At 43.5% G+C, this 27,608-nt stretch overlaps 1 protein-coding gene across 1 annotated transcript in view; it reads right to left on the minus strand.

The window, feature by feature from the left end:
- Positions 1-27,608, minus strand: part of LOC126094467 (cytochrome P450 6j1-like) — a 138,231-nt gene that overhangs the window by 8,534 nt on the left and 102,089 nt on the right. Inside the window, exon 8 of the mRNA XM_049908855.1 lies at positions 6,596-6,856. Coding sequence (XP_049764812.1) covers positions 6,596-6,856 — 261 coding nt within the window. The remainder of the gene's footprint in view (positions 1-6,595; positions 6,857-27,608) is intronic.

The following is a 27,608-nucleotide window of genomic DNA, read 5'->3' on the forward strand; positions in this document are numbered from 1 at the left end:
TTTGCAGCTTTTAAGTGTGCTGTTATGTAATATATGTTCCTGTGTGTTTCATTTGTAGGTGTAATGTTGTCAGTGAGCTTATAGTGTTGGAGGAAAAGGGATTGGACTGGCAAATGTGGCACCTTCCTGCTGTCTATCATTGATATCTGGTTGCAAAGCTGTGTAATCGTGTTTCAGTCACTGGGCAATGCATTAATGTTTGACCAGGAAGCCCGGAAGATACTACACTTTTTTCGTCGTTAATTGCGTTATTGCATAAAAATTACTGTTGAGAAGCTGCTGACACTTGTAGAGTGAGCTGCTCTGTGAGGAGATTAGCAAGACGTCCACTGAGTATGTTAGAAGATGGACGTAAGTATTTCTGAATGGGACTGATCGTGTTCTAATCTAGAACAACGATCTGCTGTTATGCATTGCTTTCCGTACGTCGAAATATCTGAAGTTCTGTAGCACCTAGGCGACGTACTTCTGCCGCAGAGGGAGACAACGTAAGTCTCTGAGCCTCTTGAGATTGTGGGAGAACTGAGGCTGGGGCGATGCATTTCATACCCTCCATGCTGTCAAACGTATTCCAAACAGTGATAGTAGTGACTATCCTTCCGGATTTAGCGGCTTCTTAAGCGCAATAAGGGCTCCACACGCTAACTAAAGATCTTAATACCACCTCCTCCGTATTCACTGTTGGCTCTTCACGCGATGGCAGGTAACATTCTCCAGGCATTCGCCAAACTTCAACCACTGCCTCGGATTGCCACATGGTATAGCGTGAATCAACACTCCAGTCATCCACTGCATAATGGCATCGCCACCTAAATCGTCGCTTAGCAAATGTTCAAATGTGTGTGAAATCTTATGGAACTTAACTGCTAAGGTCATCAGTCCTTAAGCTTACACACTGCTTAACCTAAATTATCCTAAGGTCAAACACACACACCCATGCCCGAGGGAGGACTCGAACCTCTGCCGTGATCAGCCGCACAGTCCATGAATGCAGCGCCTCAGACCGCACGGCTAATCCAGCGCGGCGTCGCTTAGCGTTATGTGTTATGTGTAGCTTACGAGAAGCTGTTCCACTACTGTATTCCACCTCTTTCTGCTTGTGCACAGTCACTGTGCTAGCTGGACCGTTAGCAGCGCTATTGATCTCACGAGTGATTGCTTCCGCTGAATTGAAGCTACACTAATGGCCATTAAAGTTGCTACACCAAGAAGAAATGCAGATGATAAACGGGTATTCATTAGACAAATATATTATACTAGAACTGACATGTGTTTATATTTTCACGCAGTTTGGGTGCATAGATCCTGAGAAATCAGTACCCACAACAACCACCTCTGGCCCTAATGACGGCCTTGATACACCTGGGCATTGAGTCAAACAGAGCTTGGATGGCGTCTACAGGTACAGCCGCCCATGCAGCTTCAACACGATACCACAGTTCATCAAGAGTAGTGACTGGCGTATTGTGACGAACCAGTTGCTCGGCCACCATTGACCAGACGTTTTCAATTGGTGAGAGATCTGGAGAATGTGCTGGCCAAGGTAGCAGTCGAACATTTTCTGTATCAAGAAAGGCCCGTACAGGACCTGCAACATGCGGTCGTGCATTATCCTGCTGAAATGTAGGGTTTCGCGGAGATCGAATGAAGGGTAGACCCACGGGTCGTAACGCATCTGAAATGTAACGTCCACTGATCAAAGTGCCGCCAATGCAAACGAGAGGTGACCGAGACGTGTAACCAATGGCACACCATACTATCACGCCGGGTGATACGCCAGTATGGCGATGACGAATATACGCTGCCAATGTGCGTTCACCGCGATGTCCCCAAACACGGATGCGACCATCGTGATGCTGTAAACAGAACCTGGATTCATCCGAAAAAATGACGTTTTGCCATTCGTGCACCCAGATACGTCGTTGAGTACACCATCGCAGGCGCTGCTGTCTGATATGCAGCGTCAAGGGTAACAGCAGCCACGGTCTCCGAGCTGATAGTCCGTGCTGCTGCAAACGTCGTCGAACTGTTCGTGCAGATGGTTGTTGTCTTGCAAACGTCCCCATCTGTTGACTCAGGGATCGAGATGTGGCTGCACGATCCGTTACAGCCGCGCGGATAAGATGCCTGTCATCTCGACTGCTAGTAAAACGAGGCCGTTGGGATCCAGCACGGCGTTTTGTATTACCCTGCTGAACCCACCGATTGCATATTCTGCTAGCAGTTATTGGACCAACGCGAGCAGCAATGTCGCGATACGATAAACCGCAATCGCGACAGGCTACAATCCGACATTTATCAAAGTGGGAAACGTGATGGTACGCATTTCTCCTCCTTACACGAGGCATCGCAACAACGTTTCACCAGGCAACGCCGGTCAACTGCTGTTTGTGTATGAGAAATCGGTTGGAAACTTTCCTCATGTCAGCACGTTGTAGGTGGCGCAACCGGCGGCAACCTTGTGTGAATGCTCTGAAACGCTAATCACATGCATATCACAGCATCTTCTTCATGTCGGTTAAATTTCGCATGTGTAGCACGTCATCTTCGTTGTGCAGCAATTTTAATGGCCAGTAGTGTATTTTTTATGATCACCGTCTGCAGTGCTCGGCGGTCCCTGTGCGCCAGTACATGAGGTGTCCAGCAGGTGAAGTCTGGCTGGTCTTGGTTTGTCTGTGGTGGCTCCTTCGTGTATGCACAGCAGCAACAGTCAGTTTGTGCAGCTTTAGAACGTTTGAAATGTTTCTCAGGAGACAGCCAATGACTAGTCTACATTCGATGTCGTTGAGGTCTCCTGACCGACCCATTCTGCTGTTACTACTATCCCACTGACAACATAATACTCCCCGCCTCACGCCTCAACTTCTATTGCCGGGCAAGAGTAATAGAAGGCAGATTTCAGACTACCTAACAGATCAAAAAGGAAAATTTCTATTCCGACACTGACAATGTTGAGTGTTTATGGAAAAAGTTCAAGGCAATCCTAAAATGCGTTTTAGACAGGTACGTGAAGAGTAAAACTGTGAGGGACGGGAAAAACCCACCGTGGTTCAACAACAAAATTAGGAAACTACTGCGAAAGCAAAGAGAGCTTCACTGCAAGTTTAAACGCAGCCAAAACCTCTCAGACAAACAGAAACTAAACGATGTCAAAGTTAGCGTAAGGAGGGCTATGTGTGAAGCGTTCAGTGAATTCGAAAGTAAAATTCTGTGTACCGACTTGACAGAAAATCCTAGGAAGTTCTGGTCTTACGTTAAATCAGTAAGTGGCTCGAAACAGCATATCCAGACACTCTAGGATGATGATGGAATTGAAACAGAGGATGACACGCTTAAAGCTGAAATGCTAAACACCTTTTTCCAAAGCTGTTTCACAGAGGAAGACCACACTGCAGTTCCTTCTCTAAATCCTCGCACGAACGAAAAAATGGCTGACATCGAAATACACTCCTGGAAATTGAAATAAGAACACCGTGAATTCAATGTCCCAGGAAGGGGAAACTTTATTGACACATTCCTGGGGTCAGATACATCACATGATCACACTGACAGAACCACAGGCACATAGACACAGGCAACAGAGCATGCACAATGTCGGCACTAGTACAGTGTATATCCACCTTTCGCAGCAATGCAGGCTGCTATTCTCCCATGGAGACGATCGTAGAGATGCTGGATGTAGTCCTGTGGAACGGCTTGCCATGCCATTTCCGCCTGGCGCCTCAGTTGGACCAGCGTTCGTGCTGGACGTGCAGATCGCGTGAGACGACGCTTCATCCAGTCCCAAACATGCTCAATGGGGGACAGATCCGGAGATCTTGCTGGCCAGGGTAGTTGACTTACACCTTCTAGAGCACGTTGGGTGGCACGGGATACATGCGGACGTGCATTGTCCTGTTGGAACAGCAAGTTCCCTTGCCGGTCTAGGAATGGTAGAACGATGGGTTCGATGACGGTTTGGATGTACCGTGCACTATTCAGTGTCCCCTCGACGATCACCAGAGGTGTACGGCCAGTGTAGGAGATCGCTCCCCACACCATGATGCCGGGTGTTGGCCCTGTGTGCCTCGGTCGTATGCAGTCATGATTATGGCGCTCACCTGCACGGCGCCAAACACGCATACGACCATCATTGGCACCAAGGCAGAAGCGACTCTCATCGCTGAAGACGACACGTCTCCATTCGTCCCTCCATTCACGCCTGTCGCGACACCAATGGAGGCGGGCTGCACGATGTTGGGGCGTGAGCGGAAGACGGCCTAACGGTGTGCGGGACCGTAGCCCAGCTTCATGGAGACGGTTGCGAATGGTCCTCGCCGATACCCCAGGAGCAACAGTGTCCCTAATTTGCTGGGAAGTGGCGGTGCGGTCCCCTACGGCACTGCGTAGGATCCTACGGTCTTGGCGTGCATCCGTGCGTCGCTGCGGTCCGGTCCCAGGTCGACGGGCACGTGCACCTTCCGCCGACCACTGGCGACAACATCGATGTACTGTGGAGACCTCACGCCCCACGTGTTGAGCAATTCGGCGGTACGTCCACCCGGCCTCCCGCATGCCCACTACACGCCCTCGCTCAAAGTCCGTCAACTGCACATACGGTTCACGTCCACGCTGTCGCGGCCTGTTACCAGTGTTAAAGACTGCGATGGAGCTCCGTATGCCACGGCAAACTGGCTGACACTGACGGCGGCGGTGCACAAATGCTGCGCAGCTAGCGCCATTCGACGGCCAACACCGCGGTTCCTGGTGTGTCCGCTGTGCCGTGCGTGTGATCATTGCTTGTACAGCCCTCTCGCAGTGTCCGGAGCAAGTATGGTGGGTCTGACACACCGGTGTCAATGTGTTCTTTTTTCCATTTCCAGGAGTGTAGGTGTCCAAGGAATAGAGAAGCAACTGAAATCACTCAACAGAGGAAAGTCCACTGGGCCTGACGGGATACCAATTCCATTCTACACAGAGTACGAGAAAGAACTTGCCCCCCTTCTAACAGTCGTGTACCCCAAGTCTCTAGAGGAATGGAAGGTTCCAAAAGATTGGAAAAGAGTACAGGTAGTCCCAGTCTTTAAGAAGGGTCGTCGAGCAGATGCGCAAAACTATAGACCTTTATCTCTGGCATCGATCTGTTGTAGAAATTTAGAACATGTTTTTTGCTCGCGTATCATGTTATTTCTGGAAACCCAGAATCTATTCTGTTGGAATCAACATGGATTCCGGAAACAGCGATCGTGTGAGACCCAACTCGCTTTATTTGTTCATGAGATCCAGAAAATATTAGGTACAGGCTCCCAGGTAGATGCCAGTTTCCTTGACTTCCGGAAGGCGTTCGATACAGTTCCGCACTGTCACCTGATAAACAAAGTGAGAGCCTACGGAATATCAGACCAGCTGTGTGGCTGGATTGAAGACTTTTTAGCAAACAGAACACAGCATGTTGTTCTAAATGGCGAGAAGTCTACAGACGTTAAAGTAACCTCTGGTCTACCACAGGGGAGTGTTATGGGGCCATTGCTTTTCACAGTATATATAAATGACCTAGTAGATAGTGTCGGAAGTTCCATGCGGCTTTTCGTGGATGATGCTGTAGTATACAGAGAAGTTGCAGCATTAGAAAATTGTAGTGAAATGCAGGAAAATCTGCAGCGGATAGGCACTTGGTGCAGGGAGTGGCAACTGACCCTTAACATAGACAAATGTAATGTATTGCGAATACATAGTATGATTATATGATAGCGGAACAAACACTGGTAGCAGTTACTTCTGTAAAATATCTGGGAGTATGCGTGCGGAACGATTTGAAGTGTAATGATCATATAAAATTAGTTGTTGGTAAGGCGGGTGCCAGGTTGAGATTCATTGGGAGAGTCCTTAGATAATGTAGCCCATCAACAAAGGAAGTGGCTTACAAAACACTCGTTCGACCTATACTTGATTATTTGCTCATCAGTGTGGGATCCGTTCCAGGTCGGGTTGACAGAGGAGATAGAGAAGATCCAAAGAAGAGCGGCGCGTTTCCTCACAGGGTTATTTGGTAGTCGTGATAGCGTTACGGAGATGTGAAGCAAACTCAAGTGGCAGACTCTGGAAGAGAGGCGCTCTGCATCGCGGTGTAGCTTGCTGTCCAGGTTTCGAGAGGGTGCGTTTTTGGATGAGGTATCGAATATATTGCTTCCGCCTACTTATACCTCCCGAGGAGATCACGAATGTAAAATTAGAGAGATTCGAGCGCGCACGGAGTCTTTCCGGCAGTCGTTCTTCCCGCGAACCACACGCGACTGGAGCAGGAAAGGGAGGTAATGACAGTGGCACATAAAGTGCCCTCCGCCACACACCGTTAGGTGGCTTGAGGAGTATAAATGTATATGCAGATGTAGATGTAGATGTACATCTCTCGTCACATCTAGTAGTCAACTCCACACAACTTAGGGGTGTCCACATACTTCTGAACTGATACTGTAAATTTCTCATGGAATACTGTTCGTGGAAAAAATATTTTCGTCGTTTCTGGTTGTTTTTCATGTAACCCTGTAAATTACATTGCATTAAGAAAAATAGAAAACATCGCAGATGTTTAGGTATTGTTTAGCAGTGTGCTCACCTATGCAGGACCGCGGCCCAAGACCGAACGGCATGTAAGCCTTGAGCGCGGTGCGGTCCTTGTTGTCCGGGCTGAAGCGCTCGGGGTCGAAGCGCTCCGGGTGTGGGAAGTATCGCGGGTCCAGGTGGAGGCCGAGGATGGAGACGACCAGCAGGGAGCCGGTGTGCAGCGTGAAGGGGCGGCCGGCGGCCGTCGTCAGCGTGTAGGCGGCCGTGCACGTCTTCTCCATCGTGCCGGCCGGAGGGTGCACCCGCAGCGTCTCTGGACACGCACCACGAGTGGGCCACGTCAGAGAGTTGGCGGTGAATATGAGGAGGTGGACACAGTGTAGTTTGCCACGATCAACAGAAAACTTATTTCAGGCAACATTTGAATGAAAGTAACATATTGCAGCCCGCCCGGTTAGTCATGCGGTCTAACGCACGGCTTTCCAGATTGGGAAGGAGCGCCTGGTCCCTGGCACGAACCCGCCTGGCGGACTTGTGTCGAGGTCCGGCGAGCCGGCCAGTCTTTGCATGGTTTTTAGGCGGTTTTCCACCTATCTCGGCGTATGCGGGCTGGTTCGCCTATTCTGCCTCAGCTACACTATGTCGGCGATTGCTGCGCAAACAAGTTCTCCACGTACGTGTACACCACCATTACTCTATCGTGCAACAAACATAGGGGTTACACTCGTCTGGTGTGAGACGTTCCCTGGGGGGGGGGATCCACCAGGGGTCGAACCGCACAATAACCCTGAAAGAGTGGTTCGGTATCGGGTGGCGGAGGAGTGAAGTGGACTGCGGTAGTCGTCGTGGGGATGTGGATGTGGACCACTGCGGCTGCGGTGGGGACAGAGTCTCTCGGTCGTTTCTAGGCCCCCGGTTAACATACAATACAATACAACATACTGCAATGGAAATGCGTTTACTTCTGTGCCAAAAGGCAGTTCACATCTGCAAATCAAATCTGCAATGAAAATATTCCTTTAAAAAGTACATTTAAATATGTACATATTCTGATTTTCATGAACCATTTGCAGATGCTCGCCTCTGAATGGTACATATTCTGATTTGCATGAACCATTTGCAGATGCTCGCCTCTGAATGATTTTTAAAAAGCAAATATCTTGTTTTTTGAATGTAACGAACGTGTTACTGTATAATGCTTGCTCGTCTATATCATATTACGTATTTGTAACAGTTTAGTATGTGATAACACGAAAAAAAAATATGAATCGGCAACTGCAACATTGATGTTAAGTGTTTCACCGAAAGTTCTGATTTAATTGTTGTTTCACAATTATCTAAAATATATCAAATTACCATAACAGGATACAAAGGTATTACGATATTATCTTTTTAATTTTATCCATATTCTGCAGCTTAAAACGTAACTGTATTCAAAACATTGGATGACATGTTACTGCGAACAATTTTCGGAAAAGACTGGCAAAGACAAGAGGACCTAAGCTGGTATACAGCCATCACTGACAATATACCAATGTTGTTCAACACACAGCTAGAGAAAATTGCTTGTGACTGGTTAGAAGAAGCTTCTGGTTAACATGTTTAAGTGTAACAGCTACCTCAAAGAACCGTTCGCATAATGGATAACATCGCTGGAGGTAGGAATTAAACAACGCCTTCAGTCACAACATTTTCGTGTTTTATTAACTACACGATGCATTTCGGACCCTGTGGGCGCATCTCAGCTGTACTTTGTTTTAATACATGTTTAATTTCTTCTCCTGAATGATGTGAAATGCATGTTCCTGCCATGAAAAGGTTTAATGTTTAGGTTATGAATTTCGTAAGTCGAACGCGGAAAATATGTGCAAAATAGTAGAAAATGAACAGTGTAAACTTACCACATAATCCAAGGAAAGCAAAAGCTTGCAAAACGTTGCAACGTTTTGCACATATTTTCCGCGTTCGATTTACGAAAATCATAACCTAACATTAAACCTTTTCGTGGCAGGAACATGCATTTCACTTCATTCAGGGGAAGAAATAAAACATGTATTAAAACAAAGTACACCTGACGATGGACCCACAGGGTCCGAAATGCATCGTGTAGTTAATAAAACACAAAAAAGTTGTGACTGAAGGCGTTGTTTAATTCCTACCTCCAGCGATGTTATCCATTATGCTAACGGTTCTTTGAGGTAGCTGTTACACTTAAACATGTTAACCAGAAGCTTCTTCTAACCAGTCACAAGCAATTTACTCTAACTGTGTGTTGAACAACATTGGTATATTGTCAGTGATGGATGTATACCAGCTTAGGTCCTCTTGTCTTTGCCAGTCTTTTCCGAAAATTGTTCGCAGTAACCTGTCATCTGAGATTGGATGACTGAGAAGCACTTCATCTCTAGGTTAAGAAAAGAGTTTCGTAATGGTCCATCAGCGCTTCTAACGAGACACCGCCAGAGTGTAGTCGCCTCCGTAACTTGTATGTGAAAATTCGTTTAATTTCAGTCATGTGATTTCATTTTCGTAGACTTTAAGATAAGTGTTTCAAGTCTATCACTCCCCAGTCTTCACAAGGTTATCTTACGTCATCCACTGACTGGTAAACCTTATTATATTCTTTAGTTACAATTGTTGACCTTTTTAGTAGGGGTATCTCTACTATACCGAAAATACGGCCAGAAAGGAAGTAACTGTGTCTTTGTAATAATAATTATTAGTACTAGGTGCATTCAAGTTCTAAGGCCTCCGATTTTTTTTTCTCCGGACTGGAAAGAGATAGAAACATGCGCATTGTTTTAAAATGAGGCCGCGTTCATTGTCAATACGTCCCAGAGATGGCAGCACCGTACGGCAGATGGAATTTTACCGCCAGCGGCGAGAATGAGAACTGTTTTAAATACTTAAAATGGCGACGTTATCCTTACTTGAACAGCGTGCAATCATTCGTTTTCTGAATTTGCGTGGTGTGAAACCAATTGAAATTCATCGACAGTTGAAGGAGACATGTGGTGATGGAGCTATGGATGTGTCGAAAGTGTGTTCGTGGGCGTGACAGTTGAATGAAGGCAGAACATCGTGTGACAACAAACCGAAACAACCTCAGGCTCGCACAAGCCAGTCTGACGACATGATCGAGAAAGTGGAGAGAATTGTTATGGGGGATCGCCGAATGACTGTTGAACAGATCGCCTCCAGAGTTGGCATTTCTGTGGGTTCTGTGCACACAATCCTGCATGACGACCTGAAAATGCGAAAAGTGTCATCCAGGTGGGTGCCACGAATGCTGACGGACGACCACATGGCTGCCTGTGTGGCATGTTGCCGAGCAATGTTGACGAGCAACGACAGCATGAATGGGACTTTCTTTTCGTCGGTTGTGACAATGGATGAGGCGTGGATGCCATTTTTCAATCCAGAAACAAAGCGCCAGTCATCTCAATGGAAGCACACAGATTCACCGCCACCAAAAAAATTTCGGGTAACCGCCAGTGCTGAAAAAATGATGGTGTCCATGTTCTGGGACAGCGAGGGCGTAATCCTTACCCATTGCGTTCCAAAGGGCACTACGGTAACAGATGCATCCTACGAAAATGTTTTGAGGAACAAATTCCGTCCTGCACTGCACAAAAAAACGTCCGGGAAGGGCTGCGCGTGTGCTGTTTCACCAAGACAACGCACCCGCACATCGAGCTAACGTTACGCAACAGTTTCTCCGTGATAACAACTTTGAAGTGATTCCTCATGCTCCCTACTCACCTGACCTGGATCCTAGTGACTTTTGGCTTTTTACAACAATGAAAGACACTCTCCGTGGCCGCACATTCACCAGCCGTGCTGCTATTGCCTCAGCGATTTTCCAGTGGCCAAAACAGATTCCTAAAGAAGCCTTCGCCGCTGCCATGGAATCATGGCGTCAGCGTTGTGAAAAATGTGTACGTCTGCAGGGCGATTACGTCGAGAAATAACGCCAGTTTCATCGATTGCGGGTGAGTAGTTAATTAGAAAAAAATCGGAGGCCTTAGAACTTGAATGCACCTCGTATTAGTGCTAGGCAATATTATTACGCTGGAGCACAGGAGCACAAACTGTTGCTAATAGCTGCTCTGCGCTGGGACGTCTGGCCGTGACTGGAATGGAAATCACATGTCTCGAAACAGCATCTCCTACTGGCCGTAATGGACTGGTTCTCCTTTGCACGATATGTATATGTGTAGAAGTTCGTGTTTGCTGTGAACCATAAATTTTCACAAGCTTGTATCATGACACATATTCGAGTTCATTTACGTTGCGTGATGTATGTAGATTCTGCTTATTCTATATGGACCATTCCATTCTGTATCTCACTTTTTTTTTAGAATATGAACATGTTCACCTTTGCATGTCACCTCTTCAATATGTTCTGATTAACTCACTGTGAGAAACATTAGTCATCCTGTTAACGGAAGACGCTGGTCGTCTTGGAGCACAGCATATGATGTGTATCAGACAGTCGTGTGACCCTTGACGATGACTTAATTCACGGCAGTGAAGTTGTGTGTATGTGCCAGTCGGATGAATGGCATCAGCCTAGTAGTATGTGTTGACGTGGATGGATGTGTGACAAAATGGCGAAAAGGAGATATCGTGTTTCCATGAGCACAAAACGAATGAAGTTCCAGTTAGTTGGTATGTCAGTGCGGACTGTCTTGTGTGTCTACAAGGAACTGTGTACCACTCGCAGCCATGTAAGACGGTGTAATGGGCGATGTAAAAAGATGCTAACCAACAGGGACCGTAGGCGATTGTCACGCCTTGTGAATGACAATCGATTTCAAGCCTCACAGGAATTGCTGTTGTCAGTATATGCAGGTCCATCCCAATCAGTTTAGCAGGGAAAATTGTGAAGGGAGCAGTAAGCAATGGATTTTGGATTCGGGTATGTCGCAGAAGGCCATTACTCATAGCAGCGCTTAATGCCATATTTGTTCCGTGGGCCAAACACAGAAACTGGACCACCGGCGACTAGAGTCACAAATAGGTATGGCATTTGTTGCTGAAATAAATGGTTTTCAGTTGTATTGTTTTCTTTCAACGCCCGTTTAACAGGACTTTTACAACCGCAAAAAATAACTAGTTTATGAAATAACCGATTTTTCGTTTTTTATTCCCATTATTTCCTGTAGATACCGAACAAAGATTAAAAAATTTTGACTCTCTCAGTTTCAAGATACGTAGAATCAAAATATAAAATAGAGAAATAAAAGGAAACATAATCCTCCACCGTTTTTTGCTTACCTTGGTGGACAACTACAAAAATCACCAGCATTCTCCTATTGAATCTAATTTTTTTACTCTGCTCAAAAACCGTCTTGTAATCGGAGATCATGCCATTATTTACATACTACGAACAGTCAGTGCTAAAGGGTGAAAACTGAGGTTGAAGGACTCTATTTTTCGTGTTAATTTGTCCGTTTTCAAGGGCTACAAGTAGGTAAGGGCACGTTATATAGACACAGGCAGGGCATAAGCTGCTTTCTATGTTTCTTGTGAACTATGACTCAACTGTTAAGTTATAAGTTCTCTCCTTATATTATGTCCGAAATTTGTTGTGGCTTCTTCCGTTTTTAATCTCTTAAAGCATAGGAAACATGGTATTTCACTGATACCGCACGTTGTAAAATATTTCCGGACTAGGGGTGGACCCATTCTGAAATATAAGAGGCGTTCGATAACTAACATATAGAAGAGAGGGGGCTAGACTTTGCACATTGCACGTACACGTGTGCCTTTTAATAGGCCACACCACGTGGTAACGCTGTACCAATTTATATGCCAAGTGTTTGTTGCTCGTTACTGTTGACATTTCTATTAAAATAGCACTTATCGCTTTTCCCATCTTCTATAATAACGCAATATTTCAAATCAACGCAAATTTTACGAATAAAAATTATTCGTTCTTTAAAAAAGTTTTACTTAAAAGCAAAAAAAATTAGCACTGCAGCTATGGCTAATTGATTTTCGTTTTTTTTCACCTGGTTATTGGTAAAAAAATAAAAACAGGTTTTGTAATCCAGACCAAAGAAATACCGGAAAATATCGGTTATTCAGAAAAGAAATTCCGGTATCGATTTTAATCGGTCCGTTTTTCCCATCCCAAGCCGCAGAAGGCGCAATGAAGCGTCTAATCTGCAGTGTGTCTACAGTTCAGGCCAGATGTGGTTCTGCGAGACTTTGAAAGTGTTTTCTATAACATGACTGAAGTTTACGCATTCAGGTCACGCTTATAAGTAACTAGCGACCCGTCTCGGCCCCAGACGAACATCTCTAACGTGGAGAACACGGCAAGTGCCACAACCCGATTTCTCAGAAACTTCTCTCAGTGGAAGAGGGGTCAAATTAAGCGACCACGTGTCCCGTCTTATCCGTAGATACTCGACCGTTTCTGAGAAATCGACGGTCAACGTATTCGAAGTAATTCAGATGTCTTTTAGAACGCATTACTCTCAGCCGTAATGGAGACACAGTGGCTATATTTTTTTCTTCATTTATTTACCCAGTCTGTGGAAGATTACTACACAAATGTGTCTTATGAAGTAAAGGGATGCAGGGGCGTTATATTAAATGTTAAATTACAACTGGGTTTTGAAATAAGCGTCATATATGCACTATACAATACATGTATGTATGGTACTTTAAGGAGTTATAATCTTTTTAAATTCTCATCTTATTATCTGTCATTCTTTATATCAATATTTATATTTCATTCATACGTTTATTCTTCAGGAAGATTTGGTGCATTCCTTTGTATGATACCGTCCGTAGAAACATTCTAAAGAGAGATCTTCCGAACACCACGAGCATCGCACGAAGGCAGGTTTGCCACACCAACATTTCTTCGTATGAATCTCACTCGGGGAAGAAACTTTGTTAACATTGCTTAAAATTTCACCCGTTGAAAATAATTTTGCGGCAAATGGACCACTTTACCGAAACCGGCACTTGTTTTTGAGTATGAATCAAGATGCACTACAAGAATTTCGACGAGAACAATTTTAAATAATTTTCTCGTACATTTAGTGTTGTTTCTTTACCGAAAACTGGCACTTGTAATTGAATAGCAATCAAGATATCCTACAGGTTTTTCACCGGAAACGATTTCAAATAATTTTCTATTTCATTTAGTGTTTTTTTTCTTTTCTCGTTTTATAAAATTCATTCATCAGACATACAATCAGTGGACGAATAAGGACAACGCTATTTAAATACATATTGAAAGTATTCTTGCAGTAATATCTACGTACACAGGTAGATAAATGGAAAATAAAAGCAACAACCTGATTTCGAACACGGAGCCCAAAAGTGTGATGCTACGGCACTATCATAGCGGACGACCGAGTTACCCGCTAAAAGGCACATACGACGAAAACTTTGAGCCTCTTTTTTTCAGAAACGGTCAATATCTATGGATAAGTCGAGAAAAGTGTTCGCTTATTTTGACTTCCCATCCACAGAGCGAAGTTTCTGTGAAATCGGGTTATGGCACTTGCCGTGTTCTCCTTATAAATATCTTCGACCGGACAACTTGCCTGACATAGAGGTAATTTTGTTTCTGGCCAAATGTGAAGAGTTATGATTGAAATTCATAGAACAACGTTAGATAATTGAATATCACCATTTTCATACAATTTAAGCGATTGAAGCAGTGCACGACTAAAAAATTCTCACGGGGCACGAATGATACCTGTTCCATATTTAATTGGCGTTTCGAGTGACATCTCGAGGCAGTGATAGGAGGAGAGAGCCACCACGCCAGCAGGTTAGCACGAGTGCAAAGCCAGTTTGGCGGAAGTTGCAGCCATTTGCTGACCTCCAGAATACAGCGCCAGCACAGCATTTTTACCTACTGAGGTACAGAAACCAAACATCTGTTCTTATCAGCTTAATATCTGGTAAGTCCTGCTTCGCATATCGTTCAGCAAATCGGCTTCTTGTTAATGCTAGCTTGGCGTTGTAAGTCGAGCGGCCAGTATTTATGAATGATTCCGAGTGCTGCCAGTAACCATTATATGGCAACTGCATCGTTTTCACAGCAGCGGGGAATTTAATTCATCATAATTCAATAATCTACTCAATATATTTATATGGAAATGAGCGTACTGCATTGTGGGTCGGGAGTCCCACATTCGGGGAAGTTCGGCCACTGAGGGCAAGTGCTTATTGCATACGACGCCACATTGGGCGACTTGCGCGCCGGAGATGGGGATGAAATGATGATGAGGAATCGAACCAGGCCCCTTGGCGTGGTAGGCGGTAACGCTACCGCTACGCTAGGTAGGTGGACGATATATTTATAAAGTATGTGTACAAACATTCCTCGTGGATTAGTCTCTCTACTAGTCAAAACCGTATCAAAATCCCCACAGTAATTCTTGCGATTAGCCCAAACATACAGGCAGAAAGCACGGTGGGGGACTTCAGCCAGTTCAAAAGCTGTTCAAAATGAAGTATTAAATACTTCGACGGGTGGTCGTATGAACCAAAACAAGAAAAATAGGTCCAGTAAACATGGGCTCTAAAATTCATATCATAAAAACTATGAACACTAGTTCATTTTCGCTACTGTGAAACACATCTCTTCTATCACAACTTTTTCTGTATTGCGAACGACCTACAGAATACAGCAAACAAATGAGAACACATTACTCTGTTACTGAGCGTCTAATGCGATCTTCTTTCTATTGCATACGAACAGAAATTGTGAGATATCGCTAAAGGATGCCCGACGTCTTATAGAATCATGCACAATCTCTAAAATTTAAAGGTGGTCACGAGTGCTGACAACCTGCTCCTATATGTTTTGTATATATTGATGGGGCTTGCATATATAAAAGATTTCAAGTTTCCCCACAGTCACGTATCCAAGGTATTAAGGTCGGGAGAAAGAGCTGGTCAATGTACTGGATCGCCCTGATCATTCCATTGCCCATTAAATGTCTATGTGAATTTTTCTCGGACATTTTGGAGAAAATGTGCTGGTGCTCCATCACGCATGAACCACGTCTTCAGATGCTGTTCATATGGTATCTCCTCTAGCAGCGGAGTCGAGTCGTTTGATAGGAACTGACGATACTTTGCACCAATTAACCTGATATGCAGTATTTAAGATGCTACAAGTCTATCACCAATAATTCCTGCCTAAAACATTAACTGAAAATCGGCGCTGATGCCTTGGTCTTTCAAGTGCATCTGGATTTGCATCAACCCACACTGTTGGTTATGAAAACTGACAATCCTATCTCGCGTAATATGAATCTGGTCTGCGAACAGTATTTTTGTCGTAAAAAGTGGATCTTTACAACATCTCTGCTAAGGCCATTGGCAGTACTACATTCTGGAAGGCTGATATCGTGGCCGAAGGGCTTGGACACGCTGTACATCATATTGATATATCAACTGTTCCTGCAGGGTTGCTCAGGCTAGAAGATGACGAACTCCGAAAGATTCGACGTATACTAGTTCTGGGGTCTTCTTTCGCTCTCTCCACAACAGGAGTATGAATGGTACGACGTCCTCCAAGATTCATCGTTGTTGGAATTACGGAGCAAGAGTCTCTTAGTCTCTGAAAAAGATGATCGAATACTTGTGTATATGATGCTCCGAGTTTTTTTGCAGTATACAGGACATGATGTCGAAGGCTGCTTCCATTTGTCGTACCATAACAGAAGACCATATCTGCTATTTCCCGTGTGCAATAATAGGCCCCCATAATCCTGGTAAGTGCAAACATGAAAACTACAATGCAAAAGCTTTTCACAAATTTATCACAACACAAAGCGGTTCCATTACAGCTAACGTCTTCGCTGCACTTACACACATCTGTGTATACAGTTTACAGTGAGAACACTAACAGATCATTCATACCCGGGTTCCCGGGTTCGATTCCCGGCGGGGTCAGGGATTTTCTCTGCCTCGTGATGGCTGGGTGTTGTGTGCTGTCCTTAGGTTAGTTAGGTTTAAGTAGTTCTAAGTTCTATGGGACCGATGACCATAGATGTTAAGTCCCATAGTGCTCAGAGGCAGCCAGATCATTAATAAATGTCGTATCCATGGACAATAACAGAGGAATGTTTCCTCATTCTGTAGGTCGTTCGTAACAAAGAGCTCGCAGTCAAACAGATGTCTTTCACAGTAGCGAAGATGATCAGGCGCTCACAGCTGTTAAGGTATACGTCTTAGAGCTCATTGAACATTTTTTTCTTGTTTTGCTCCGTACTGTTGTTCCTGAATATCTGGAATACATCTTTTTAATACTCTGTGTATGAATAGAAGATATATGGAAAACATAACCATTGGCTTCTGCTGTAGCTTTCCCTGATTCACTTCAATATAATGAGGTGACAAAAATCATGGGTTAGCTGTATGCATATACATAGATGGTGGTATTATCGTGTACACGAGGTATAAAAGGGCAAGGTATTGGCGGAGCTACCATTTGTACTGAGATGATTCATGTGAAAAGGTTTCCGACACGATTATGGCCGCACTACGATGGCGGGAATTAATAGACTTTGAACGCGGAATAGTAATTGAAGATACACACTTAATACATTCCATTTCTGAAATCTATAGGGAATTCAGTATTCCGAGGTCCGCAATGTCAGATTTTAGACGTTACCTCTCACAGGGACAACGCAATGGTCTATGGCCTTCACCTAACGTCCGAGAGCAGCAGTGTTTGTGTACAGTTGTCAGTGCTAACAGACAAGCAACACTGCCTTAAATGACTGCACAAATCAATGTGAGAGCTGATTGTAGATTTCGAGTGTGGTGCAGACCCCTCCGAAGCCGTGGACCCAAGTTAAACAAGGCACTGTGCAAGCTGGTGGTGGCTCCACAATGGCGTGGGCTGTGTTTATATTGGATGGACTGGGTCCTCTGGTCCAACTGAACCGACCATTGATTGGAAATGGTTATGTTCGGCTACTTGGAGATCATTTGCACCCATTTATGGACTTCAAATTCCCAAATAACGACGTCATGTCACCGAGCCACAATTGTTCGCGATTGGTTTGAAGAACATTCTGGACAATTCGAGCGAATGATTTGGCCGTCCAAATCACCCGACATGAATCTCATCGAACATTAATGGGAAATAATCAGTTGGTGCACAACATTCTCCATCGGCAACACTTTCGCAATCATGGACGGCTAAAGAAACAGAATGGCTCAATATTTCTGTAGGGGACTTCCAATGGCTTGTTGAGTCCATGTCACGTTAAGCTGCTGCACTACGCTGGTCAAAAGAAGGTCCAAGACGATATCAGGAGGTATCCGATAATTTTTGTCCCCTCAGTGTATCCCAATCTAAAGATTTTACCTCACCTTGCTCCTTCAGTGTCATTATAATGTAAGTTATTCCTTAATTTCTTAACATGTGCACTATCGTCCTGTCGGTTATTCTTGTCAGTGTTCTCCACATGTTCCTGTTTTGGCCGATTATGCGGAGAAACTTCCTTTAATTTACAACATCCTTCTATGGGAGCACACCTCAAATCTTGGATTCTGTTCTTTTTCGGTTTTCTGACAGTCCATTATTTCCATGAATTCTTATCCTAGTGCAAATCGTTTTTCAGCCTAGTGTTCTCTGAGTGGACATTGCACTTTCTTCGTAATGAGCCAATATTGTCAACAACAAAACCCATGATGGAGGACGTGTACAGAGTGACAATTCACACATACACAATGTCCTACACGAAGGTCGTGAATTACTGCTCCAGAGCTGCCTGGACTCTGAAAGTGAGCAAAGTGAGAAAGCTATCATGTTTCATTTTCGGAGATCGTGGCGACTATTCCTATAGTGAAGATAGTAGCATTCAGTCTCTGCTCAAGCGTGATACTTCCAAGGAAGGATTTAACTCACCACCGTTATTATTTATTTATTTACTTGCTATTTTGTTTTAGTCTATTATCTATATAAAAGTACAGATCGAATGTTGCACATAAATTGGCATGAATATAGCACATAATACTTTTAACAACATTTAACAATATTTCAAAAGTGTTAGTAACAACTAACCATTATGCTGTTTAAGGAGGGTGGAGGAATCTACATAGAATATTTACATGAATAATAATAACAACAATTAACTAAGTCTACATGCTGCCATGTGACTATCAGTCACAAATATATATGTTCATCTCGAATCCAGAAGGAACACGCTATTGGTCTGTTACAGTTTACTGCATTGGTAGATCACAAACATTGTAATTTATAAATCTGGGCTACACTACGAGAATGCTACACTTCGGCGACTTGCGCGTCGATGGGGATGAAATGAGGATGATTAGGACAACACAACACCCAGTCCCTGAGCGGAGAAAATCTCCGACCCAGCCGGGAATCGAACCCGGGCCCTGAGGATTGACAATCCGTCGCGCTGACCGCTCAACTACCGGGGGTAGACACTACAGTAAAACTAAAAGACACTGCACTACTATACATGGTATCAGAGCCAAGTGGGATATCTCAATTGTCTAAATGGTTAGGCCATGGTGCGCTAAGCCGCAATTCAGGAGTCACAGGGGTTGTGCTGCTGTTCCACCCGAAGTGTAGAGATTGAGAGATTGCCGTCAAGGTCTCAGGAAATCCTTCTTGGATGTGCTATGCCTCATGGATGCCCGCTTCCACTATTTGATAAAATCAATGCTTCAGATTATTGAAGTTATAAAAGGTGCGAATATGAAGTAGAGATGTGAGAATTTCATTATCTTTATGATTATTATTATGTTCCAAAATTATAAAATTCTTTCGTGATTCAAACCGGTTAAGGTCACTCAAAGTACCTACTACTTTCATCGCAGTCATACAAAGACCAGTTTGTTTCCATATGTTTGAAGAGATATAGACAGCGTAAAGCCTATTTGATGAATGAGATATCTGATTGCTAAACCAGATCATAAATCAGAAACTGTACGTTGATCGAAACCGCAAGCGTCACTCTGCTACTCTTACGATTAGATTAGAGATTAGATTACATTAGTACTCGTTCCATAGATCATGAATACGACACTTCGTAATGATGTGGAACGTGTCAGGTTAATAAAAGGTGTCTATACAAGACATTACATTATACAAAATATTACACGACACTCAATAATTTTTAATTTCTTTTTTTTGTGGAGGTTGGGAAATTACCCACTTACTATATCCAAAAATTCGTCTAATGAGTAGGAGGAGTTGCCATTAAGAAATTCTTTTAATTTCCTTTTAAATGCTATATGGCTATCTGTCAGACTTTTGATGCTATTAGGTAAGTGACCAAAGACTTTTGTGACAGCATAATTTACCCCCTTCTGAGCCAAAGTTAGATTTAACCTTGAGTAGTGAAGATCATCCTTTCTCCTAGTGTTGTAGCCATGTACACTGCTATTACTTTTGAATTCGTTCGGATTGTTAATAACAAGTTTCATAAGTGAATATATATATTGTGAGGCTACGGTGAAGATTTCTAGCTCTTTAAATAAGTGTCTGCAGGATGATCTTGGATGAGCTCCAGCAATTATTCAGATTACACGCTTTTGCGCAATGAACACTCGTTTACTCAATGATGAGTTACCCCAGAATACGATGCCATACGAAAGCGGAGAATGAAAATAGGCGTGGTAAGCTAATTTACTTAGCTGTATGTCGCCAAAATTTGCAATGACCCTAATAGCATAAGTAGCTGAACTCAAACGTTTCAGCAGATCCTCAGTGTGTTTTTTTTTCCAGTTCAACCCCTCATCAATGCATACACCTAGAAATTTCGAATATTCTACCTTAGCTACCGATTTATGATCGAAGTCTATATTTATTAATGGGGTCATTCCATTTACTGTATGGAACTGTATATACTGTGTTTTGTCAAAGTTTAATGAGAGCCCATTTGCAGAGAACCACTTAATGATTTTCTGAAAAACATCGTTTATAATTTCACCAGTTAATTCTTGTCTGTCGGGTGTGATAGCTATACTTGTATCATCGGCAGAAAGTACCAGCTTTGCACCTTCGTGAATATAAAATGACAAGTCATTAATATATATTAAGAACAGCAGAGGACCCAAGACCGAACCTTGCGGCACCCTATTGTTGATTGTTCCCCAGTTTGATAAATCACCATTTTCTTGCATATTATGTGAACTGTTTATTTCAACTTTTTGCACTCTTCCAGTTAAGTATGATTTAAACCATTTGAGCACTGTCCCATTCATACCACAGTACTTGAGCTTATCTAGAAATATTCCATGATTTACACAGTCAAAAGCCTTTGACAGATCACAAAAAATCCAAACGGGTGACTTTCGGTTACTCAGAGCATTTAATATTTAATTAGTGAAAGTATATATAGCATTTTCCGATGATAACATTGCCAAAGCAACCACATATAACGTCCACAACTTTTACACGAAATTTACCCAAAGTAATGTAACTATGCCAGACACCTCTCGATAATATATCGATAATCAGACAAAGCTCATAATGTGTAATTAGTATAAACAGCAGTGAAACAAATATTGCTCTCTTTTGCTGTGCTCTTTCGCTCTTTTCTTTTTGCTCTTTACTCTCTTGCCATTGTGCTCCCTGTGTATGCTTGATTCATGTTACGCAATTAATGCTGCGGAAATGGTCATATGATGTCTTCCTTGGACTGTTACTTGATTATTTGCAACTGGAACTGTTATTAGATATCAGAATATCAAGTGCGTGCATGTGAATATCGAGCGTTTCATGTAGATGATCTTTTGTTTTAAATATTCGGCATCAAATGTCTGCTGTGTGGAATAGTGTAAGTTGACCTTTATATCTTTAAAATATACTGTTAAGATTTAACCATATTCATTTACAAACCTGTCCTTCCTTAAAGATTCATAATTTTGCGTGTTTTCTCAAATACGGAAGCATTTCTTTTTGTTGTTATAGTTTGCGTGCGCCGTTTCATCCGCCATAGTATTTTTTTGTGAAATGCGAATAGTACCTGCAAATCATCTTAATATTACGAAGTTCGATAATCAATTTAATACTAATTTCCCCTAGGAAACATACTTAAATTCACGGTCAGTAACAAATTTTACCAAAAGATTTGCTCTCCAAGCCAAAACTGTGGGCAGTTGCTACTTTCAGAGGAAATTACATCAACTTTCATAAAAGTTCAGAATTAAGTTAGTCGTTTAATGAAAGAGGCCCCAGTTGCTTTTAACGTTGCCGCCATTGCTTTTCATTTTAACATAAAAATAGTTTACAAGCCATAATTTCCTTCCATATTAATTGCACATAAAGTAATTAAATCACTATTAACAGGCGGTGACGTTACACATACTGTTCCAGTATATTTCAGCAGGTTGTGAAGAAAATAAACACATTGCCATCTGTTGCAGAATGGGTGCGTAGACAGGCGTTGTACGTGCTTGCCATAATCACTTCGTCAATACAAGCCCACTGATGCTTTCATGCAAGGCTCCTTCCCTTAATCCCTGCGTTAAAGCAGTCACACTCATTATCGAATCACAACAGTCGCGAGCAAAGCACGCCTCCCCCCCCCCCCCAGCGCTGCCCAAACGGAATAGACTGAAGCAGAACGCTTTGCTTTCCTTCAAAGCGCACCATGTATGGCGACCATGACATCGCTAAATATTGGCCGTAGCCACAGGCGACGTCTCAGAGACCTCACGTAGATACACTATGTAACCGAAACAGCCGCGAAGATACGGAACTCGATCAATGTGTCACTGATGCAATAGCGAAGATGGCTCCCGAAACGAAGCTACATACGAACAGAATATAAGGACGATGGACGATTATAATGGAGATGTTCAAATCACGACATTTGCCTACTACGACATTGCAAAGAGGGTACGTCAGGGAAGCTGTGAACATAAGTGTCGTCCTGGTAGGACTAAAAAATTAGCTGAAAGGGCCAAGAAACTATGAAGTGTAATCAGTGGTCAAGTAAACCATCAAGCAGGTCATCGACGGCTTCTCGGGTAAAGAGTTCAGCGACAGTAGGATCTGTCGATAAGTGACAGGCCTCCGTTATCGTGGCATTTTTGTTACCCTGTTGCCTGTCAGTTCCTTGCTGCCCGATGATCATAGTTGTGATAGTCATCGTCATTATGAATAACTGCGTTTATTACACTTCAGAGTTAGAGCACACTTCGCTATACACCTTCACTGTTCAGAAAGGGTCTTCCCTACAACTCCTCATAGAACGTTTAGAATATGCCACGGTCAATCCTTCTTGTACCTGCTCCCTGTCCCAGCTCGCAACATGTCAGTGCACCCTGTCCTCTACATGGAATAAAATCTTCCGGACTGGAACGGAAGTAGTTTGATAAGTTAACCTGAGAAATAAGCCAAGTGGCTTATTGATGTGGTCCCACGACGTACAGAAATCCTTAACTCTGTGACTATAAGTGTTTGAATTTTGAAAGCAGAACGAAACTGAATAATGTCTGCCAAATTCTACATGTCGAACAACCAGGAAATCCATATGGCCCTCCTGTTACGCGCTCTCGCGGACGCTGTTTCAGATTTTTATTTTGGAAAAAAATATCATATTTAACAATGCGTAAACATCAGTGGTATCATAAACTGAATCTTAGTTCCCTCAGACGAAAGTGAAAACTATGCACTGAGGTGACGAAAGTCACGGGACATCTACGTATTATCGCGTCGGAACTCCTTTAGCCCAGTGCAGTGGAGGAACTCGACGGGGCATGGACTCAAGAAGTCTCTGGAAAGTTCCCTGCAGAACTATTGAGTCATGCTGTCTCTGTAGTTGAGCATAATCGCGAAAGTGTTGTCGGAGCAGGATTTTGTGCTCGAACTGACGTCTCGATTATGTCCCATAAATGTTCGACGGGACTTAATGTGGGGGGTTCAAATGGTTCAAATGGCTCTGAGCACTATGGGACTCAACTGCTGAGGTCATCAGTCCTCTAGAACTTAGAACTACTTAAACCTAACTAACCTAAGGACTGCACACACATCCATGCCCGAGGCAGGATTCGAACCTGCGACCGTAGCGGTCGCGCGGTTCCAGACTGTAGCGCCCAGAACCGCTCGGCCACTTCGGCCGGCTATGTGGGGGGTTCCCAAATCATTTGCTCAAATTGTCCAGAATGTTCTTCAAACCATCGCGAACAGTTCTGGTCCGGCGAATGGAGCATTGTCACCCATAAAAATTCCGTCGTTATTTGGGAACATGAAGTCCATGAATGACTGCAGATGGCCTCCAAGTAGCCGAACATAACCATTTCTAGTCAATGAGTGGTTCGGTTGAAACATAGATCCTCATCCATAATTATGGAGCCACCATCAGCTTGCACAGTGCCTTGTTGACAACTTGGGTCCATGGCTTCGTGGGGTCTGCGCTAGAGTCGAATCCTACCCTCAGCTCTTACCGGATGATATCGGTACTCATCTGATCAGGTCACAGTTTTCCAGTCGTTCAGGAGAGGCGCTGCAGCCGATGTAGTGCTGTTTGCAAAGGCACTCGCGTCGTTCGTCGTCTGCCATAGGCTGTTAACACCAAATTTCACCGCTCTTTCCTAACTGATGCCTTAGTCGTACCTCCCACACTGATGTTCAGTTGGACCATTCCATGTAATCACAGCCGACACCATTATGGAGCCACCACGAGCTTGCTCAGTCCCTTGTTGCAACTTGCGTCCATGGCTTCGTGGGGCCTGCACCACGCTCGAATCCTACCATCAGCTCTTACCAACTGAAATCGGTACTCATCTGACCAGGCAACCGTTTTCCAATTGTTTAGGGTCCAACAGATACGGTCAAGAGCCCAGGAGAGGCGCTGCAGGCGATGTCGTGCTGTTAGCAAAGGCACTCGCATCGGTCGTCTGCTGCCACAGCCCATTAGCGCCCAATTTCATCGCATTGTCCTTACGGATACGTAAGGATTAAGCAGGTATAATAGCGCGCTGTTGCTTGTATATTAGCAATGACAACTGTACGCAAACGCCGCTGCTCTCGGTCGTCAAGTTAAGGCCGTCGGCTACTGCGTTGTCAGCGGTGAGAGGTAAGGCCTGAAATCTGGTATTGTCGACACACTCATGACACTGTGTATCTCGGAATATTGAATGCCCGAACGATTTGCGAAATGGAATGTTTTATGCGTCTAAGCTACTACTATTCCGCGTTCAAAGTCTGTTGGTTCCCGTCGTGCGGCCTCAATCATGTCGGGAATCTTTTCACATGAATCACCTGGGTACAAATGACAGCTTCGCCAGGGCATTGCCCTTTCATAACTTCCGTATGCGACACTACCGCCGTATGCATATGAGCATATCGCTATCCCATAACCTTCAGTGTATATCCAGCAAATAATAATGGGAGATATTGCGTGCAAATGGTAAGCACTACTCTGAGGTAAGAATTCGGGTGGGCCGCATCGAACTATTATCTGGAATGCGTTATTTATTCATATACGCTCTTATAATTATTTTAGTGATTTAAAAAGAAATTCAATTTATTTTGTATATAGATTGTGAAGTCAGTATTCTGTAAAATACGAATGGACTAGCTCCGATCTCCGTTGGCTTTGGGTTCCATTGTTCCACGAAATATGATAAATAAATGAAATACAAATAAAATAACCAGGAAACAATTGGTAATCGAAAATCAACAGTTGCCTGACAGATCCCGAAGCACATCAACGTCGTTAACGCATTCACGCTGGCGATGAGAATTGTGTGTCTGGCTGTGGGGCGGAGAGAATATTCGTGCTTTCCTTCATCTGGACGCTATGCTCTTTCTGTTTACCGACGTGGAGAGATGGTCGTATTGAAACACTATAGGCTGCTGTTCTAATGAGGTGACCTTGTTGTTGTGAAAGTGGCTTAATTCCAGTCTTTTATGACTATGAGAGGTTACATAAAATAATTTTACTATAAATTAATCACAAATTATGTGGTACCTCATTTGTTCAGAAAACTCTGTCGCTGAAAGGCCACATAAAATGGTAATAAACAGTTCGTTGCACCAGGATGAAAGGTAGTACCTCGTACCTCACTATACAGGGTGAGTCACCTAACGTTACCGCTGGATATATTTCGTAAACCACATCAAATACTGACGAACCGATTCCACAGACCGAACGTGAGGAGAGGGGCTAGTGTAATTGTTTAATACAAACCATACAAAACTGCACGGAAGTATGTTTTTTAACACAAACCTACGTTTTTTTAAATGGAACCACGTTAGTTTTGTTAGCACATCTGAACAGATAAACAAATACGTAATCAGTGTCGTTTGTTGCATTGTAAAATGTTAATTACATCCGGAGATATTGTAACCTAAATTTGACGCTTGAAACCTCCGACGTTCAGTTGCATGTTGTAACAAACACTTCATTGCAGGGGCCCAAACAGCTGCAACATACATCGCATTTCTACAGAATGATCTGCCAACGTTGCTCGAAAATGTCCCACTAGAAACGCGTCGACGTATGTGGTATCAGCATGATGGTGCACCTGCACATTCCGCAATTAACACTAGGCTGACCCTTGACAGGATGTTCGACGGGCGTTTCATTGGACGTGCAGGACGCATAAATTGGCCAGCCCGTTCTCCTGATCTTACTCCTCTGGACTTCTTTCTGTGGGGTACTTTAAAGGAGAATGTGTAGCGTGATGTGCCTACAACCCCAGAGGATATGAAACAACGTATTGTGGCAGCCTGCGGCGACATTATACCAGATGTACTGCGGCGTGTACGACATTCATTACGCCAGAGATTGCAATTGTGTGCAGCAAATGATGGCCACCACATTGAACATCTGTTGGCCTGACATGTCGGGACACACTCTATTCCACTCCGTAATTGAAAACGGAAACCACGTGTGTACGTGTAGCTCACCCCTCATGGTAATGTACATGTGCGTCAGTGAAAAAGACCAATAAAAAGGTGTTAGCATGTGGACGTAATGTGCTGTTCCAGTCTCTTCTGTACCTTTGGATCCCTACGTAATTCGGTGCTCTCCGATACACACGATCGAACAGCGGAGAAGTGGTACTCAAGCGTCAACTTTAGGTTACAATATCTCCGGATGTAATTAACATTTTACAATGCAACAAACGGCACTGATTACGTATTTGTTTATATGTTCAGATGTGCTAACAAAACTAACGGGGTTCCATTTAAAAAAACGTAGGTTTGTGTTAAAATACATACTTCCGTGCATTTTTTTATGGTTTGTACTAACCAATTACACTAGCCCCTCTCCTCACGTTCGGTCTGTGGAATCGATTCGTCAGTATTTGATGTGGTTTACGAAATATATCCAGCGGTAATGTTAGGTGACTCACCCTGTATTGCTGGTAGCACAAAAGCTGGGGTCGAGCGTGGGCCACCGCTGGTACACGAAGGCGTCACCGTATTTCACAGATCTTGTACGCGAAAACAAGAAAGCGTTATTTTGTAAGTTTTTATGCTGTTTGTTACTTTCCATGCCTAATTTCGTGATGAATCATTACATTGTGACTGAGTGTACGTATTTACCTCTTTACTAGAATGTCTCACTTGTTATTAATTCATACCGTTGATTTTGTATACTTTTAATTCCCCGACTTTTTATTATAATTTTCTTATATTTTTCTATTAATATCCACCAATATCTGATTTTATGCTTATATTACTATAGCTCGTTTGCACATCTAATGCTATACACCTGTTCATGTATATGTTATATACGTTTTAAAAACATTTTATTGGCTTTACTTTGCCGTTATAGTATCATCGACGGTTGTATGCTGGACTGTTGTACAGAGGCCTGAAGATGATGCTAATGAAGCGTCGAAAATGGTTGCTTGATTTAAAAAAATTTGGTAGAATTACGGCTGTTGGTACCGTTTACCTTCGATTTATTTATCAGCTTCTGTTCCGCATTCACGCCTACAGGGTCCTCTAAAATTCCCCATACAAATTTCTATGACTTTTAGAGGGTACTGAGTAGACAATATTTTGAAGTGGAACCCAAGTCCGGGAACGTAGCGTTTTCGCGCTACAGCCGTTTGGAAACGTGTTTGCT

This window comes from Schistocerca cancellata, chromosome 8 (genome assembly GCF_023864275.1).
Source record: "Schistocerca cancellata isolate TAMUIC-IGC-003103 chromosome 8, iqSchCanc2.1, whole genome shotgun sequence".
Taxonomy (NCBI): Eukaryota; Metazoa; Arthropoda; class Insecta; order Orthoptera; family Acrididae; genus Schistocerca; species Schistocerca cancellata.